This window comes from Trichomycterus rosablanca, chromosome 11 (genome assembly GCF_030014385.1).
Source record: "Trichomycterus rosablanca isolate fTriRos1 chromosome 11, fTriRos1.hap1, whole genome shotgun sequence".
Classification (NCBI taxonomy): Eukaryota; Metazoa; Chordata; class Actinopteri; order Siluriformes; family Trichomycteridae; genus Trichomycterus; species Trichomycterus rosablanca.
Genome location: NC_085998.1, coordinates 26,805,618 through 26,821,777, shown reverse-complemented (window position 1 = coordinate 26,821,777; position 16,160 = coordinate 26,805,618). Strand labels below are relative to the sequence as shown.

The following is a 16,160-nucleotide window of genomic DNA, read 5'->3' as shown; positions in this document are numbered from 1 at the left end:
TTTTTATTTCTATTCTTTTAGCGCTCCCAGTACTGTACCTCTTTTGTTATGTATTTAGGGAACATGATTTCCTATCTCTTTCTTACCCCACAGTCCCTCTACCTGGTCCGTCAAGAGATGAAGGTATCCCAGAAGCAGCTGGGCGAGTTCTGTGAGGCTCTAAAGCAGTATTTGAAGAACGTCTCTGCCCAGCGGGACTGCTTCCAGTGAGTGTGTGTGTGTGTGTGTGTGTGTGTGTGTGTGTGTGTGTGAATGTCATATTTCTATTTACACTAAGTGATTTTTCTCCAGTGTATAACCTAATCTTTTCTTTCATTAACTGTCCATAATCCTTAAAGATGCTTATAATTCTCTTTCTCTAATGAGTGCAGATGTGTCGTTTCCAGCTGTGATTCTGCTGTTTTAAAGGCAGGCCATATTTATGTGATATGAAGTTTATGCAGTATAAAGTGTTAGGGCTTATGAATATCAGCATGGTATTCTGCATGTTGAAAAACAATGCAATAATCAATATTTTCATAATAATTGCAGAATAAATGCTAAGACCAAAACTTACTTTCACATTCAACAATATTTCTTGTTCTTATAAGTTCGCTTTCCTTCAAATGCTATTGCTTAGTCTTAGATTTAGTCCTTTGTTTACCTGAAGGATTTATTCAGTTAACACGTTATGCAGTAATGGTCTGGTAAACACAACATCCTTTATGTCTCAACATAGTTTGACAAAGTTGGAATTGTCAGAACACAGCACACTGTGCATCAGTCCATCTTACATGATTAATTTATGGCTTCTACTTTGCGTGATAGAGTTTGCTTGTATTTGTAGATGCAGCATTTAACTGTGTTTACTAACTAGGGATTTTTAAGGTATTCCCATGTAATTATATTCATTTTAAAAGCATTTCCATTTTATTTCTGCAGTGTCTCAGTGATTGACGTTTGCAGGCATCTGTCAAGGAAAAACTCCCTTAAAAATACAGGAAGAAACCTTGAGAGGAACCAGACTCAGCAGGGACCCCCATTCTCCTTGGGTGGCCTGGAGGATAATTTGAATAAATAGGATTTACACACATACAGTGTATCACAAAAGTGAGTACACCCCTCACATTTCTGCAGATATTTAAGTATATCTTTTCATGGGACAACACTGACAAAATGACACTTTGACACAATGAAAAGTAGTCTCTGTGCAGCTTATATAACAGTGTAAATTTATTCTTCCCTCAAAATAACTCAATATACAGCCATTAATGTCTAAACCACCGGCAACAAAAGTGAGTACACCCCTTAGTGAAAGTTCCTGAAGTGTCAATATTTTGTGTGGCCACCATTATTTCCCAGAACTGCCTTAACTCTCCTGGGCATGGAGTTTACCAGAGCTTCACAGGTTGCCACTGGAATGCTTTTTCACTCCTCCATGACGACATCACGGAGCTGGCGGATATTCGAGACTTTGCGCTCCTCCACCTTCCGCTTGAGGATGCCCCAAAGATGTTCTATTGGGTTGAGGTCTGGAGACATGCTTGGCCAGTCCATCACCTTTACCCTCAGCCTCTTCAATAAAGCAGTGGTTGTCTTAGAGGTGTGTTTGGGGTCATTATCATGTTGGAACACTGCCCTGCGACCCAGTTTCCGGAGGGAGGGGATCATGCTCTGCTTCAGTATTTCACAGTACATATTGGAGTTCATGTGTCCCTCAATGAAATGTAACTCCCCAACACCTGCTGCACTCATGCAGCCCCAGACCATGGCATTCCCACCACCATGCTTGACTGTAGGCATGACACACTTATCTTTGTACTCCTCACCTGATTGCCGCCACACATGCTTGAGACCATCTGAACCAAACAAATTAATCTTGGTCTCATCAGACCATAGGACATGGTTCCAGTAATCCATGTCCTTTGTTGACATGTCTTCAGCAAACTGTTTGCGGGCTTTCTTGTGTAGAGACTTCAGAAAAGGCTTCCTTCTGGGGTGACAGCCATGCAGACCAATTTGATGTAGTGTGCGGCGTATGGTCTGAGCACTGACAGGCTGACCCCCCACCTTTTCAATCTCTGCAGCAATGCTGACAGCACTCCTGCGCCTATCTTTCAAAGACAGCAGTTGGATGTGACGCTGAGCACGTGCACTCAGCTTCTTTGGACGACCAACGCGAGGTCTGTTCTGAGTGGACCCTGCTCTTTTAAAACGCTGGATGATCTTGGCCACTGTGCTGCAGCTCAGTTTCAGGGTGTTGGCAATCTTCTTGTAGCCTTGGCCATCTTCATGTAGCGCAACAATTCGTCTTTTAAGATCCTCAGAGAGTTCTTTGCCATGAGGTGCCATGTTGGAACTTTCAGTGACCAGTATGAAAGAGTGTGAGAGCTGTACTACTAAATTGAACACACCTGCTCCCTATGCACACCTGAGACCTAGTAACACTAACAAATCACATGACATTTTGGAGGGAAAATGACAAGCAGTGCTCGATTTGGACATTTAGGGGTGTAGTCTCTTAGGGGTGTACTCACTTTTGTTGCCGGTGGTTTAGACATTAATGGCTGTATATTGAGTTATTTTGAGGGAAGAATAAATTTACACTGTTATATAAGCTGCACAGAGACTACTTTTCATTGTGTCAAAGTGTCATTTTGTCAGTGTTGTCCCATGAAAAGATATACTTAAATATCTGCAGAAATGTGAGGGGTGTACTCACTTTTGTGATACACTGTACATATATACACAAAATTAAATTAAACTAAAAGTTATAACTAGCAAAACATAATTGGAGTTCTTCATTATTTGTCTGTGATAAAGTCCGTAGTGAGTTCTTGACATTTTTGGTGCAAACAAGCCGGGTTTCCATCACATCTAGCAGGAGCAGCATTGTTGCCACAGCAGTCTCAACGTGCAGCCTTTAACCTCGGGGTAAAACAACAGGAGATGTAGTTAAAATGTGAAATTATTAAGAGTAAAATGTCAGTTTTGCAGAGAGTAGCTTTAGACTCCGACACCCCTAATTATTATAGCACAACACTGGTAAAATTCCTACTCTAAATTCATTAAAATTGTGCACTAAAACAATGGTTTTAAACTGTGGACTATTTGCTCACCAGTTTAAAAATGTCTTTTTTTTTTTTTTTTTTTTTTACAAATTACTTTCTGTTTTTATTTGCATTTCACCTGTCACAACATTTTTTTCAGATTTTTTTTGACAGCAGATCTCCGTGGTTATAAAGAACAAAATGACAGATTTTCAAATTCTTTGAGCACTGTTGCACAGTATTTTTAAATATTTGTAAATTATTGTTTTTTTATCCCAGTTTTAGTGTTTAGAGTGTACTAATTATTTCACTTTATTAAAATGTGTGGTATAGTTATATACACATACTGTGCACTTTATTAGGGAAACTTACCTGTTATGTACAGTTATTGTCTGTTTCACTCCACTGTACCCTATTTGTCAATCAAAGGGCCCCAATTGATGTTATTTGGGTGGTTGACTGCATTATCAGCACTACAATGACATTAACATGGAAGATGGGTGTACTGGTATGAGTGTGTTAAGTGCAGCTGTCTTGCTGGGATTTTTAAACATCTTAATGTCAATGAAGAAAAGTAATTATCAAACCAAAAATATAAAGCCAACAGCATATGTGATTTCAAAGTCTCCACAGTCCGCAAGTTTAAACAGTAATTTATCTTTAGGATAAATTACCCTGCTAAGCTAATGACATCAGTTGTTTTAGTGTCTGTTGCACAATTCTCTTATTCTGACATGAACAACTTAATATTAATTTCCTAACAGATTTGTTTTCACTAAACTGAACACTATGTAGTCTCAAGATGGTGGTACACACAGCTCTCAATTATACAGAAGCACTTTTTTCTGTGTGTGTTAAGCTTACTTGTTCAAGCACATGTAACATTTACATTACGAACAAGCCAAACTGCTCAAAATCATCCTGCAGAGCACAACCAGCTGTTAAAACTATTCAAGTCTGGAGTGAAGAACCACTTTACTGCCTCATGACTTTTGATGAAAGGTCTGGGAGTACAGACCTGGAGGAAAACAGCGTATCCATTTTGGCTTACATACCCAAGTGTCTCAATGACTATCGCCCAGTTGCTATAACACCAATTATTATGAAGTGCTTTGAGGGGCTTGTTCTATTACATATCAAGGTTGACAACCCCACTGATCTGGACAGTAACCAGATTGTCTACCCTGGAAACAGATTGACAGAGGATGCAGTCTACGGACTATTGCACTCCAGAGACTTGACTTCCTTTAAAAAAAAAATAAAAAATTTTATATATATATATATATATATATATATATACTGTATATATACGTATATACTGTATATATATATATATATATATATATATATATTTTTTTTTTTTTTTTTTTTTTTTTTTACCCCTTTTTCTCTCACCTTTAGCACATCCAATTTCTACCCGTCAATCATCCTCTCACTAATGCTGGTCCCTGCTCCTGATTGGGGACAAGGCTGCTCCACGCCCCCTCCGAAACATGCACGGCAATCGAACATCTTTTCACCTACACTTGACGAGCGCAATGCGGTACAGCGCTGTGCACGGAGGGCCACACCCCCTACCGCACTCCTTCCCCATCTCCGTGCAGGCACCACCAACCAGCCAGCAAAGGTCGTAATCGCACTAGTCTGAGAGAGAGTCCCCATCCAGCTTTAGTCCCACCCCTTATCTGAACAACAGGCCAATCATTGTTCATGTAGCCACTCAGCCGGCAAGGCAGAGCCAAGATTCGATACGATGTATCTGAGATCTATTTCTGGTGAACAGCGTGTGTTTTACCGCTGCGCCACCTGAGCGGCCAGAGACTTGACTTTCAATACAATAGCTCTGCTTTCAATACAATATCCCCCATAAACTAGTAGACACGCTCAGCTGCCCGGGATTACTCTGCATTAGAGTGGGCATCTTCCACCGCACATCTTCCACTCTCCCCTAAACCCAGAAGCACCACAGGGCTGTGTCTTTAGTCCAGCTCTTTTCAGGCTTTTTATGCAAGACTGCACACCCATCCACTCCTCTAATACTATAGTTCAACATTCAACATTTTGTCAAGTGGTGTTCAGACAGTAACCTGGTTCTGAATACCACTAAAAAGCTGTGCTGCAGAGAACCAAAGATATCTGGATTGGATAATTAAGACTGCACAGAAGATTGTGGAAACCATGCCCCCAAATCTGGACACAGTTCATGTTAGCTGTCTACTTAAGAGGGCTAGCAACATTACCAAGGACTCAGCTCACCCAGGTCACAGACTGTTTATCTCCCTTTCATCAGGCACTAACAAACTGCAGAACAGTTCCTTCCTCAGACCTGAAGCCTCCATTACCCCCACCACCACCACCACTGCACACACACTCACACACCCCACACACACATATAGCTGCTGAAGACTGAAGACAGCGAACATGCCTTATAATTCACCACCCTTTCCCCGAACTGCTGCTAACACACTGAGCACTTTACATCCTGGACTGTAAATACAATTATAACAATTTGTGCAATAACTGCTTTTACTGTGAATCCATTATCTATCTGTCTGTCTGTCAATCTAGCTCTCTGTCTGTCTGTCCATCCATCCATCCATATCTATCTATCTATCTATCTATCTATCTATCTATCTATCTATCTATCTATCTATCTGTCTATCTATCTATCTATCTATCTATCTATCTATCTATCTATGTCTTTGATAGTTTTTTAGTCTCAAGCTGTTTGACAGCTCCTTCATTAACTGTTTTTCAGAATTTCACACATGCTTTTAAACTCTGAGCCTCAAGCAGAAAGCAGGCAGTTGGTTTCCTAGACACAGTTGCAGCTAGCTTCAGTCACAGTAAACTAAGTGTTAATGTCATGTGCATTGTGGCAGTCATATTATTTTCTGCTGCACCTTATTACTTGTGTACATTTCTACATAATAATTATTTGTACTTAGTAGATTAGTAGATTAGTGTAGTTTCAGTGTAGTTAGGTTAATTTTGCTCTGTAGCTTGTATTGTATGTTACCACATTTCTTTAAAGGATTGCTTCTTGTTGTTCTTGCTCCTTGTTTCTACACTCACTGTCCATTTTATCAGCTCTACTTACCATATAGAAGCACTTTGTAGTTCTATAATTACTGACTGTAGTCCATCTGTTTCTCTGCATGCTTTGTTAGCCCCCTTTCATGCCATTCTTCAATGGTAAGGATCCCCACAGGACCACCACAGAACAGGTATTATTTGGGTGGTGGGTCATTCTCAGCACTGCAGTGACACTGACATGGTGGTGGTGTGTTAGTGTGTGTTGTGCTGGTATGAGTGGATAAAACACAAAAATGCTGATGGAAACACCTCACTGTCACTGCTGGACTGAGAATTGCTGCCAACCAAAAATATATCAAGCCAACAGCGCCCCGTGGGCAGTGTCCTGTGACCACTGATGAAGGTCTAGAAAATGACCAACTCAAACAGCAGCGATAGATGAGCGATCGTCTCTGACTTTACATCTACAAGGTGGACCAACTAGGTAAGAGTGTTTAATAGAGTGGACAGTGAGTGGACACGTATTTAAAAACTTCAGCAGCGCTGCTGTGTCTGATCCACTCATACCAGCACAACACACACTAACACACCACCACCATGTAATTGTCACTGCAGTGCTGAGAATGATCCACCACCTACATAATACCTGCTCTGTGGTAGTCCTGGAAGAGTCCTGACCATTAAAGAACAGCATGAAAGGGGGCTAACAAGCAGAGAAACAGGTGGACTACAATCACTAATTGTAGAACTACAAAGTGCTCCTATATGGTAAGTGGAGCTAATAAAATGGACAGTGAGTGTAGAAACAAGGGGGTGGTTTTAATGTTATGGCTGATCGGTGTATTTTTGTTAAGTAACATATAACTTAACTAACTACATTTTAAAAGTAGCTTGCTTTGCCACCGGTCGGCTGGGCGCCATCTAGCAGGCATAATTGGTAGTGCCTGCAGCAGACACGGTTCTGCTAGGGTGGGATGACCGGACTATGTGGGTGGGGTCTTTAAACGTTGTGTAAGGACCCTGACTGGCAGATGGAGAGCCGCCTGTGCAGAGTGCATAGGTGAACAAGGGTTCCGCTAAGGGCTGTGCGCGAGTCGGAGGAGGCTGAGCAGCATTATACCCACTTCGACTGCAATCGGGGATCCGATCAGCAGCGGAAGACAAATTGACTACACTAAAATGGGAGAAAATGCATAAATAAAATAGAAAAAAGTAGATTGCTTAGCACTGCTTGTTACTGCTACTGCAAGGAATCTGGCATTTAAAGTTGGCACAACTTTTATTTGTGAAAAATCACTTATTTTACATAAATGTAGAATTATATTTATGTTTTTATTTTGTAGTGTAAATTTAACAAAGCTTTTGTTTGGCAAAGAAAATGTAATTTGTGATAGAATTTCCACTGGCTTCGTTAAGCTGCTGAATAATTGATCAGTAAGATCTGCAAGTGGATAGCTCCCATTACTCCCATTATGACATGTAATTCATCTCTTTCTTCTTCTTTTTTTTGTTGTCATTGCTTTTTAAGGGGGTGTTTTTTTTTTTTCTTGTTTTTTTTAATTGGCTTGAATGTTATGATGCAAAAACCAGAGGTTATGAGGAAATTTTCTAACACACTCACTAATTCAGCTGCACCTTTTAAGCAGGGGATTCTGACAAAGCTAATCATTTAGAATTCAACCAAAATGGTGTTTTAATAAAGTACTGAAATGCAATATCAGAGCTTTAGGTGGCAGCCGTGGAATTCCTGACTCTAATAATATCTGTGAAGAGTCAACACTGGTAGGGCTATCTACAACTACATGCAGTACTAGGAGGTACTGCCATCCAGTGGAGGTCTAGGATTTACAACTAAGTCCTTTTTTTATTGGAATTGAATGCCTAAATGACAGAAGTAAAAATTTTATTAAGGCATCGGTTGGTACTGGTCTTTTATCACGACTTACCCTGGTTGTAATATTATTTACCCTGGTTGTAATGTTATTTACCCTTGTTGGAATGTTATTTTTTATCACCAACTGCTCTTGGTTTTATCCTAATCTTTTTTATCTCCCCAGTGTAACCGCAGTGAGGCTTCCTGATGGTCTCTCTTTCGTCATGTATGAGTTCTGGGATGGAGAGGAAGAGTGGAGAAGGTAGCACATAAATTTTCTTTTCTACTTCAGTGTCAGATTCTAATTAATTTTCTCCTACCTTCTGTCACTGTTCATAACAATTCATTTTTATCTCAGATATGGCTTTACTTCATCTCCTTTTCTGCTGTACAGTATTCTCTGTAGTGCTCACCTACTGTACTATAGATTAGAGTTTTATGACTTATTGATGCTTCAGAGGATGTGCAGAGAGTAATGGCTCTCACCATCAGTGGGAGCTTTATTAATAATTTAATGACACATAGATTTCAGCATATTGAATAGAGAAAGTCTAACCTAGCTACTGAATATAAAATATATATTGTACAATGTAAGTGTACATTTTCCATTGTTTACATTTACATTTACACTTTTGGCATTTATCCAGAGCAACCTACAGAAGTGCTTCCACAGTAAACATTTCCTTACTTTAGTTCAAGTAGACAACAGTCCATGCATACAAATCTGCTAAAAACCCTGTTAAAACACAGGTTTAGGGTTTTTTTTTATAAATAGTGTAGAAGTGCATGTTAGTTTTCAACTTAAGTGCTTAGTAATGAGTCTTTAAATGTGTTTTGTAGACTCAGATGTTTGAACAGACAGGGGAAGTATTTGAAGTACAGAGAATGTATTTGCTAGTACAAAGGCCTGTTTTTCTCCAGTTCTGGATGGGGGATCAAGACTAGCAACACTTGTTGCTCAAAGATTGCATGGTACAGAATGGGGTTTTATGAGTTCTTAAGGTAGATTAAGGCTACTTCATTTTTGGCTTTGAAGGCAAGGATCATTGTTTTAAACTAAGTGCAGGAAGCTACAAAAAGCCAGAGAAAAGAAAACACCAGATGAGTAAAATGCAGGTGGCAGCTGCATTTTAAATCAGTTGCAGGGGTTTAATAGTGGGCACTGGAGCACCTGCCAGTTGGAAGTTGCAGTAGTCCACCCTCGAGATAACAAGTGATTGGACAAGAATCTAAGTGGCTTTCGAAGAGAGAAATGGTCAAATATTTTTTGATGTTCTAGACGAGGAACCAGCATGCTCATGTCATGTTAGGGTTAGGGTTAGGGTTATGAGCAGAGAAGGACTGCTGGCTATCCAGGACAATGCTGAGGTTGTGTACATTATTATATGATGATTGATGTGATGATTAGGTCTTGGAATGGAGACTGATCTCCAGGAATATACACTGATCAGCCGTAACATTAAAACCACCTCCTTGTTTCTATACTCACTGTCCATTTTATCAGCTCCACTTACCATATAGGAGCCCTTTGTAGTTCTACAATTACTGACTGCTAGGGTTAAGTTTTAGGTGATGAGCTGATGTCCATCATGAGAAATCTGCCAGATTGGGCTGGGACAGGGTTGTGACAGAATGAGTTTAGTATCATAGGAGTGGTAAGAGAAGCCATGGGAGGATATGACCTTACCATGAGAGTTTAGATGGAAAACGGAAGAGGGCCAACAACAGAGCCATGTAGAATGCCTTTATTTGTCATATATACATATACAGGTGTACAGTACAACAAAATTCTTTCTTTGTGTATCCCAGCTTGTTTCGAAGCTGGGGTCAGAGCACAGGGTTAAAGGTTAAAGGCCTTGCTCAAGGGCCCAACAGTGGCTGGGACACCAGTGCAATGAGGGATCATAGATCCCTTACATGACACCTGGTAGGAACGCCCTTTCAGGGAGAAGGCAATCCACTGCCATGCTGAATAAGTTATCCAAAGGTTAGTGACAGTGGACAAGTGAATGCTATTAATAACTGGGTCAATTGCTGACTGATCGAGGAGGATCAAGACGGAAGAGTCTGGTTGCTATGGCTGCATGAAGCCTCTCAGTGACAGCCACAAAGGCTGTTTCTGTAGAGTGCTGCCTTGCCAAGGCCCGTCTTCCCAGATCTATTATAGAATAAGTCTGTAATGTAATAAAATGTGGAGAAGGTGAAAGGGGTGTGCAGACTTTCTGGCTTGACTGTACATTACAATAGCACCTGTCAGTGATGGAATATATTATGCAGAAAGTAAACAGCCAGAAGAAGTTGATGTGTTGGAAACAGGAAAAATGGGCAAAAGTAAAAATCTAAGTAACTTTAAAAAAGGCCACACTGTGATGGCTAGATGACTAGGTAAGTGCATCTCAATCTCAATGCTCGATGCAAAGATGCCAGGTCTTGTGTGGTGTTCCCAGCTTGCAGTGGTTATTACAGTACCTACCAGTAATTGTCTATGGATGGACATCCAGTGACAGGGTCATGGGCTTCTAGGTTTTTTTGCAATGGGTGAGCTAAGGCTAGCCCGTCTGGCCTGATCCCATGAACAAGCTACTGTAGCAGAAATGGCTAAACATTTAATGTTGACAGATCTCAATTTGATCTAGGAACTGTGTGATGTGCTGGAAAAACAAGTCCGATCTATGGAGACCCAGCCTCATAACTGGAAGGGTTTGCTCTGGACTTCCAGATATGTTTAGAAATATTGTGGAGTAGATGCCATGATGGGTCAAAAAAGAGGGACCTTGTTATGTTATGGCTGATCGATGTGTATATACACACACACCAAGTCTTCCCTACATATACAGTACAGTACAATACAGTACATACTCATCCAGCAGTCTACACATATACAGTGTCTATCAGTTTACCAACCACTTGTCAGTTTTTGATCCAGTCGATCATACATCCATTACAGAAATCGTCCAATGCATTTCACTTTTTTATAAGTAATGTTCAGTATTAAAGTATGGCAGACAGGGGAACCTGTACACTTTCCATAATGCAGTGCAGCTATATAAAAGTGAAAACATTTATGTCCACCTGTTTAAAGTGTTCTTGCAATCCATGATCTCCTTTTTTTTTACCTTTTATTGTCCACTCATCTTTTAGACACCTTCAGAGTACAGCATGCAAGGCCTTTCAGCACGTGAAAGTAGACACACTGTGCCAGCCTGAGGTCATGTCCTGTGTTCCTGTACCAGGTGAGCTACTGGAAAACTGACTTCAAACTGATTTTATACTGCACAGGTAGATTTCAATGAAAACATTGCATAGACGGTTATTTTTAAAAATGTAAAGTTGGGGGCAATGTCCACATATGCCTAAACTGCATGTTTGCTTGCTATTGATGATTGATTTCCATGTGATGACAGACTAAAACAACTCAGGTACGCTTTATGTATGAAAAAGTAATTTTGGACACCCCTCCTGATTATTAAGTTCAGGTGTTTCTGCTACACCCCTTGCTAGCAGTGTTTCTCCTGTTTCAGCATAACTGCACCCCTTTGCACAAAGCAAGAACCATCAAGACATGGTTTGAGGAGTTTGGTAAGGAGACACTCCAGTGGTCTGCAAAGAGCCCTGACATCAACCCAAGTGAACACCTTTGGGTGAATTAGAGAGTAAATTGCGAGTCAGGCCTTAGTTATTAGGATTTCCTGACCTCACACATGCCCTTTTGCTTTATTGGCTTATTATTATTGGCTACAAATTCCCATAAACACAATCCAAAATCTTATGGACCCCCCCCTCCACACACACATACACACACACACAATAAGTTAGTCCAGTAAAAGTATATGTCCAGCTATTCATATACTACTGTACACATAAACTAACTTTATGTTTTACACATGTATCTCTGTTTAGCCTGCCTGCTTCTGAGCACTATCCAGATTTATCAACATGTTGGCCTTGTGTTTGAGTCAAGTTTGGGCATGCTTTTAAATGCACACACACTGGACAAACTGTATTTAAAGGTCCCTAACAGACCCAAACCCCAGTTACAACAGCATTAATGAGGCTATGTTGTGTAGTAAATGTTTAAATGAATAAAGTTTACAGATGTAAAGAAAATCTAATATGTAGAATAATCGTCTTGAAATATTTTATCCTATAATTATATTGAATTTTTTTTGAAGAAATAAACAGATTTCAATTTACACTAAGTGAAACTGAACAGGTTGAAACACTGAAACTGAACAAGTGAACAGGTTGAAACACTTATGGGCCACAGTGTGCGATAATTAATATATTATGTCTATGTATGTTTATGTTTATCTTATGGCAGTATCAAAACCCTCAATTTAGAGCATCTCATTTTTTATATATATATTTTTGTTTATGCGTTTTCCCCCATTTTTGTCCCGACTTTTTTTGTGTCCAACTGCCTGATTGCGTCACACTTCCTCTCCACTAATGCTGGCCCCGGCTTTGATTTGAGGAGAACACAGCTAACCCACCCTCCAACATGCGGGCAGCAGCCGTATGCATTTTGTCATTAACATTAAACGAAATCAGCTGCGGATCAGCTCTGTGTAGACACACCCTGATCCGCACTCTTTTCCCCACCTCTGTGCAAGCGCCATCAAACAGCCAACAGAGGTCGTAGTTGCATTAGTTATGAGAGAGTCCCTATCCGGCTTAATGTCCTGCCCCTATATGAACAACAGGCAAATCGTTGTTCATGTGGCTGCTCAGCCCAGCCGGGAGCATCTCATTTTTTAACAAAAGCTGTAAGACTGTGTGTAATACTGTTTTATGTGGGTTTGGCGTAATGGCTGTGCATCAGCTGGTTTATTTAATACTTCGGTTTAAACATTATTTAGTGGTGTAGTGCTCTGACCAGAATTAGATGATCATGCTAAAAGACAGTTGCCAACAGATCCATCTTGAATCATCTTTCACTTAAAACTTTAATTGATAATTGTGTTATTTGGGTAAGATAGCAATCTATACAACCACAATTAATACAATGATAAGTAAAAAAACTATTAAGAAATCATTATTCACTATCAGGATGTCTTCAGCAACACTAAAGTGTGAAGTGTTTATCTTAATGCTTTTTCTCTCTGTCTCTCTTTAGCCGCTTGGTGCAGCCTTAGCAAAGACTGAATGGAACAGAGCCTGGTGTAGGTGAAAGAGCCTCACCTTACACATCAAATCCTACAATCCTCCTCTTCCTTTCTATTCATACACCTTTTCCTACCTTTCCTATAAAATCTCTCAATGGTCCCCCTTTTTCCCTCCAATCCTCTATTGGTAACTCTGCTATCTTTTGTAACTACTTGTTTACAAGCCGTTGGTTTGGCTGCAAAGAAAGTTGAATATTGTAGCAGTCCTTTTCATCACTTTCAGGAATGGCATTAGTACATTACACTTTTAAGACTGTTATATGGCTTTTTGACCGATCAAAGCAGCGAAATAAAACGTATCGACATTAGTAGTCTCAGCTCATAATAACAGTATCTTACCAGCTAAAAATCTGATTAATCTGTTTGGTAAACTTCACTTAACACAAACATGCATGTACTGGTCAACAAAGATAGTAGTTTATCAGAGATTATATCTGCCTGAGTGTGTCAACACTCTGACCGTGCTTAATGGGATGATTCTGCTGCATAGTTAAAGTGCACAGCCAGACCCCGGGTACAACAGCATCAATGAGGCTGTCATGTTGTGTAGTAAATGTTTACGTGAATAAAGTTTACAGATGTAAAGAAAATCTGATGTAGAGATAATCGTCTTGGAATATTTTATCTTAGAATTATATGGATTTTTAAAAGAAATATTAAAGAACTGAAAATTTCAATTCACACTAAGTGAAACTGAATTGCTATAGATCGTTTTGTTGTCAGAAATCTGATGAACAGTCACCTGTTCATAAGGAGACTAAGAAAAAGATTTAATGTTGATCCTTATTACTAATCAAAATCTTACCTTTTGCAGAAGACCAAACAACCTTATGACTATTCAGGGCATGTAGAATTTATGTTTTTGTGAATTGAAATGTGTGAAATTGCTTTTGGGATCCTGTGTAAAGTGAACAGGTCAAAATGTGAAGCAAGATTTCTAAAAAAAAATTGTAGCTGTTTGCTTCCCATGAAACTTGGCTTCACCCCCCACCATCCCTCACGTGAGTGCATGTATCAATGAATGTCCAGTTATTTATTTGCTGTAGTATTTAGATATGCTACTTTCAATGGATTTTGTGCATTTGCTAATTTTATATTAATCAAATTAGTAAAAACTGAACTGAAAAATACCTAACAGTATTAAAACTTGAGTATGAAGACACTTTTATGGCATTGTTTAACAACACAATTCTTATATACCTGTGTATGTTTCTGTAACCTAGCTTTCTCTTTAAAAATGATTGTAGAGACTTATTGCAGGGATGCAAATATTATATTTGTCTTAACTTTATTAACTTAGATTATGTAGTGATGTAATTCCATAGAAATAAAGGTCTAAAATGAGTAAATGTCTTCTGTCTTTTTTACTTTTTCCAACGAGTTCACATTTTTCACTTCAAATTGAGTTTCCAATAAAGAAATTATGAAGTCTGTATAATTTCCACTACAAGCTTTAAACTTAAATAAATATGTATGAGGTAATTACACTTGTAATAAAATTACATGAAAGGCACACAAAACAAAAACATATTGTTCACTCCTGTGGTGATGAAATCCGGCATCTGGCAGTTCTTGAAAATTAGATATTTTCTTTTGTCAGGTCAGATCACACAGAGTACGTCCATATATATACAGTGTATCACAAAAGTGAGTACACCCCTCACATTTCTGCAAATATTTAATTATATCTTTTCATGGGACAACACTATAGACATGAAACTTGGATATAACTTAGAGTAGTCAGTGTACAACTTGTATAGCAGTGTAGATTTACTGTCTTCTGAAAATAACTCAACACACAGCCATTAATGTCTAAATAGCTGGCAACATAAGTGAGTACATCCCACAGTGAACATGTCCAAATTGTGCCCAAATGTGTCGTTGTCCCTCCCTGGTGTCATGTGTCAAGGTCCCAGGTGTAAATGGGGAGCAGGGCTGTTAAATTTGGTGTTTTGGGTACAATTCTCTCATACTGGCCACTGGATATTCAACATGGCACCTCATGGCAAAGAACTCTCTGAGGATGTGAGAAATAGAATTGTTGCTCTCCACAAAGATGGCCTGGGCTATAAGAAGATTGCTAACACCCTGAAACTGAGCTACAGCATGGTGGCCAAGGTCATACAGCGGTTTTCCAGGACAGGTTCCACTCGGAACAGGCTTCGCCAGGGTCGACCAAAGAAGTTGAGTCCACGTGTTCGGCGTCATATCCAGAGGTTGGCTTTAAAAAATAGACACATGAGTGCTGCCAGCATTGCTGCAGAGGTTGAAGACGTGGGAGGTCAGCCTGTCAGTGCTCAGACCATACGCCGCACACTGCATTAACTCGGTCTGCATGGTCGTCATCCCAGAAGGAAGCTGACGCACAAGAAAGCCAGCAAACAGTTTGCTGAAGACAAGCAGTCCAAGAACATGGATTACTGGAATGCCCTGTGGTCTGACGAGACCAAGATAAACTTGTTTGGCTCAGATGGTGTCCAGCATGTGTGGCGGCGCCCTGGTGAGAAGTACCAAGACAACTGTATCTTGCCTACAGTCAAGCATGGTGGTGGTAGCATCATGGTCTTGGGCTGCATGAGTGTTGCTGGCACTGGGGAGCTGCAGTTCATTGAGGGAAACATGAATTCCAACATGTACTGTGACATTCTGAAACAGAGCATGATCCCCTCCCTTCGAAAACTGGGCCTCATGGCAGTTTTCCAACAGGATAACGACCCCAAACACAACCTCCAAGATGACAACTGCCTTGCTGAGGAAGCTGAAGGTAAAGGTGATGGACTAAACCCAATTGAGCACCTGTGGCGCATCCTCAAGTGGAAGGTGGAGGAGTTCAAGGTGTCTAACATCCACCAGCTCCGTGATGTCATCATGGAGGAGTGGAAGAGGATTCCAGTAGCAACCTGTGCAGCTCTGGTGAATTCCATGCCCAGGAGGGTTAAGGCAGTGCTGGATAATAATGGTGGTCACACAAAATATTGACACTTTGGGCACAATTTGGACATGTTCACTGTGGGGTGTACTCACTTATGTTGCCAGCTATTTAGACATTAATGGCTG

At 40.1% G+C, this 16,160-nt stretch overlaps 1 protein-coding gene across 1 annotated transcript in view; it reads left to right on the top strand.

Annotated features, from left to right (window-relative positions):
- The window catches only part of necab2 (N-terminal EF-hand calcium binding protein 2), a 191,909-nt gene extending 178,644 nt beyond the window's left edge, over positions 1-13,265 (top strand). Inside the window, exons 10-13 of the mRNA XM_063004593.1 lie at positions 94-206; positions 8,123-8,200; positions 11,080-11,171; positions 13,055-13,265. Of these exons, the coding sequence (XP_062860663.1) occupies positions 94-206; positions 8,123-8,200; positions 11,080-11,171; positions 13,055-13,083 (312 nt within the window). The 3' untranslated portion in view covers positions 13,084-13,265. The remainder of the gene's footprint in view (positions 1-93; positions 207-8,122; positions 8,201-11,079; positions 11,172-13,054) is intronic.
- Positions 13,266-16,160: the final 2,895 nt, after the last annotated feature.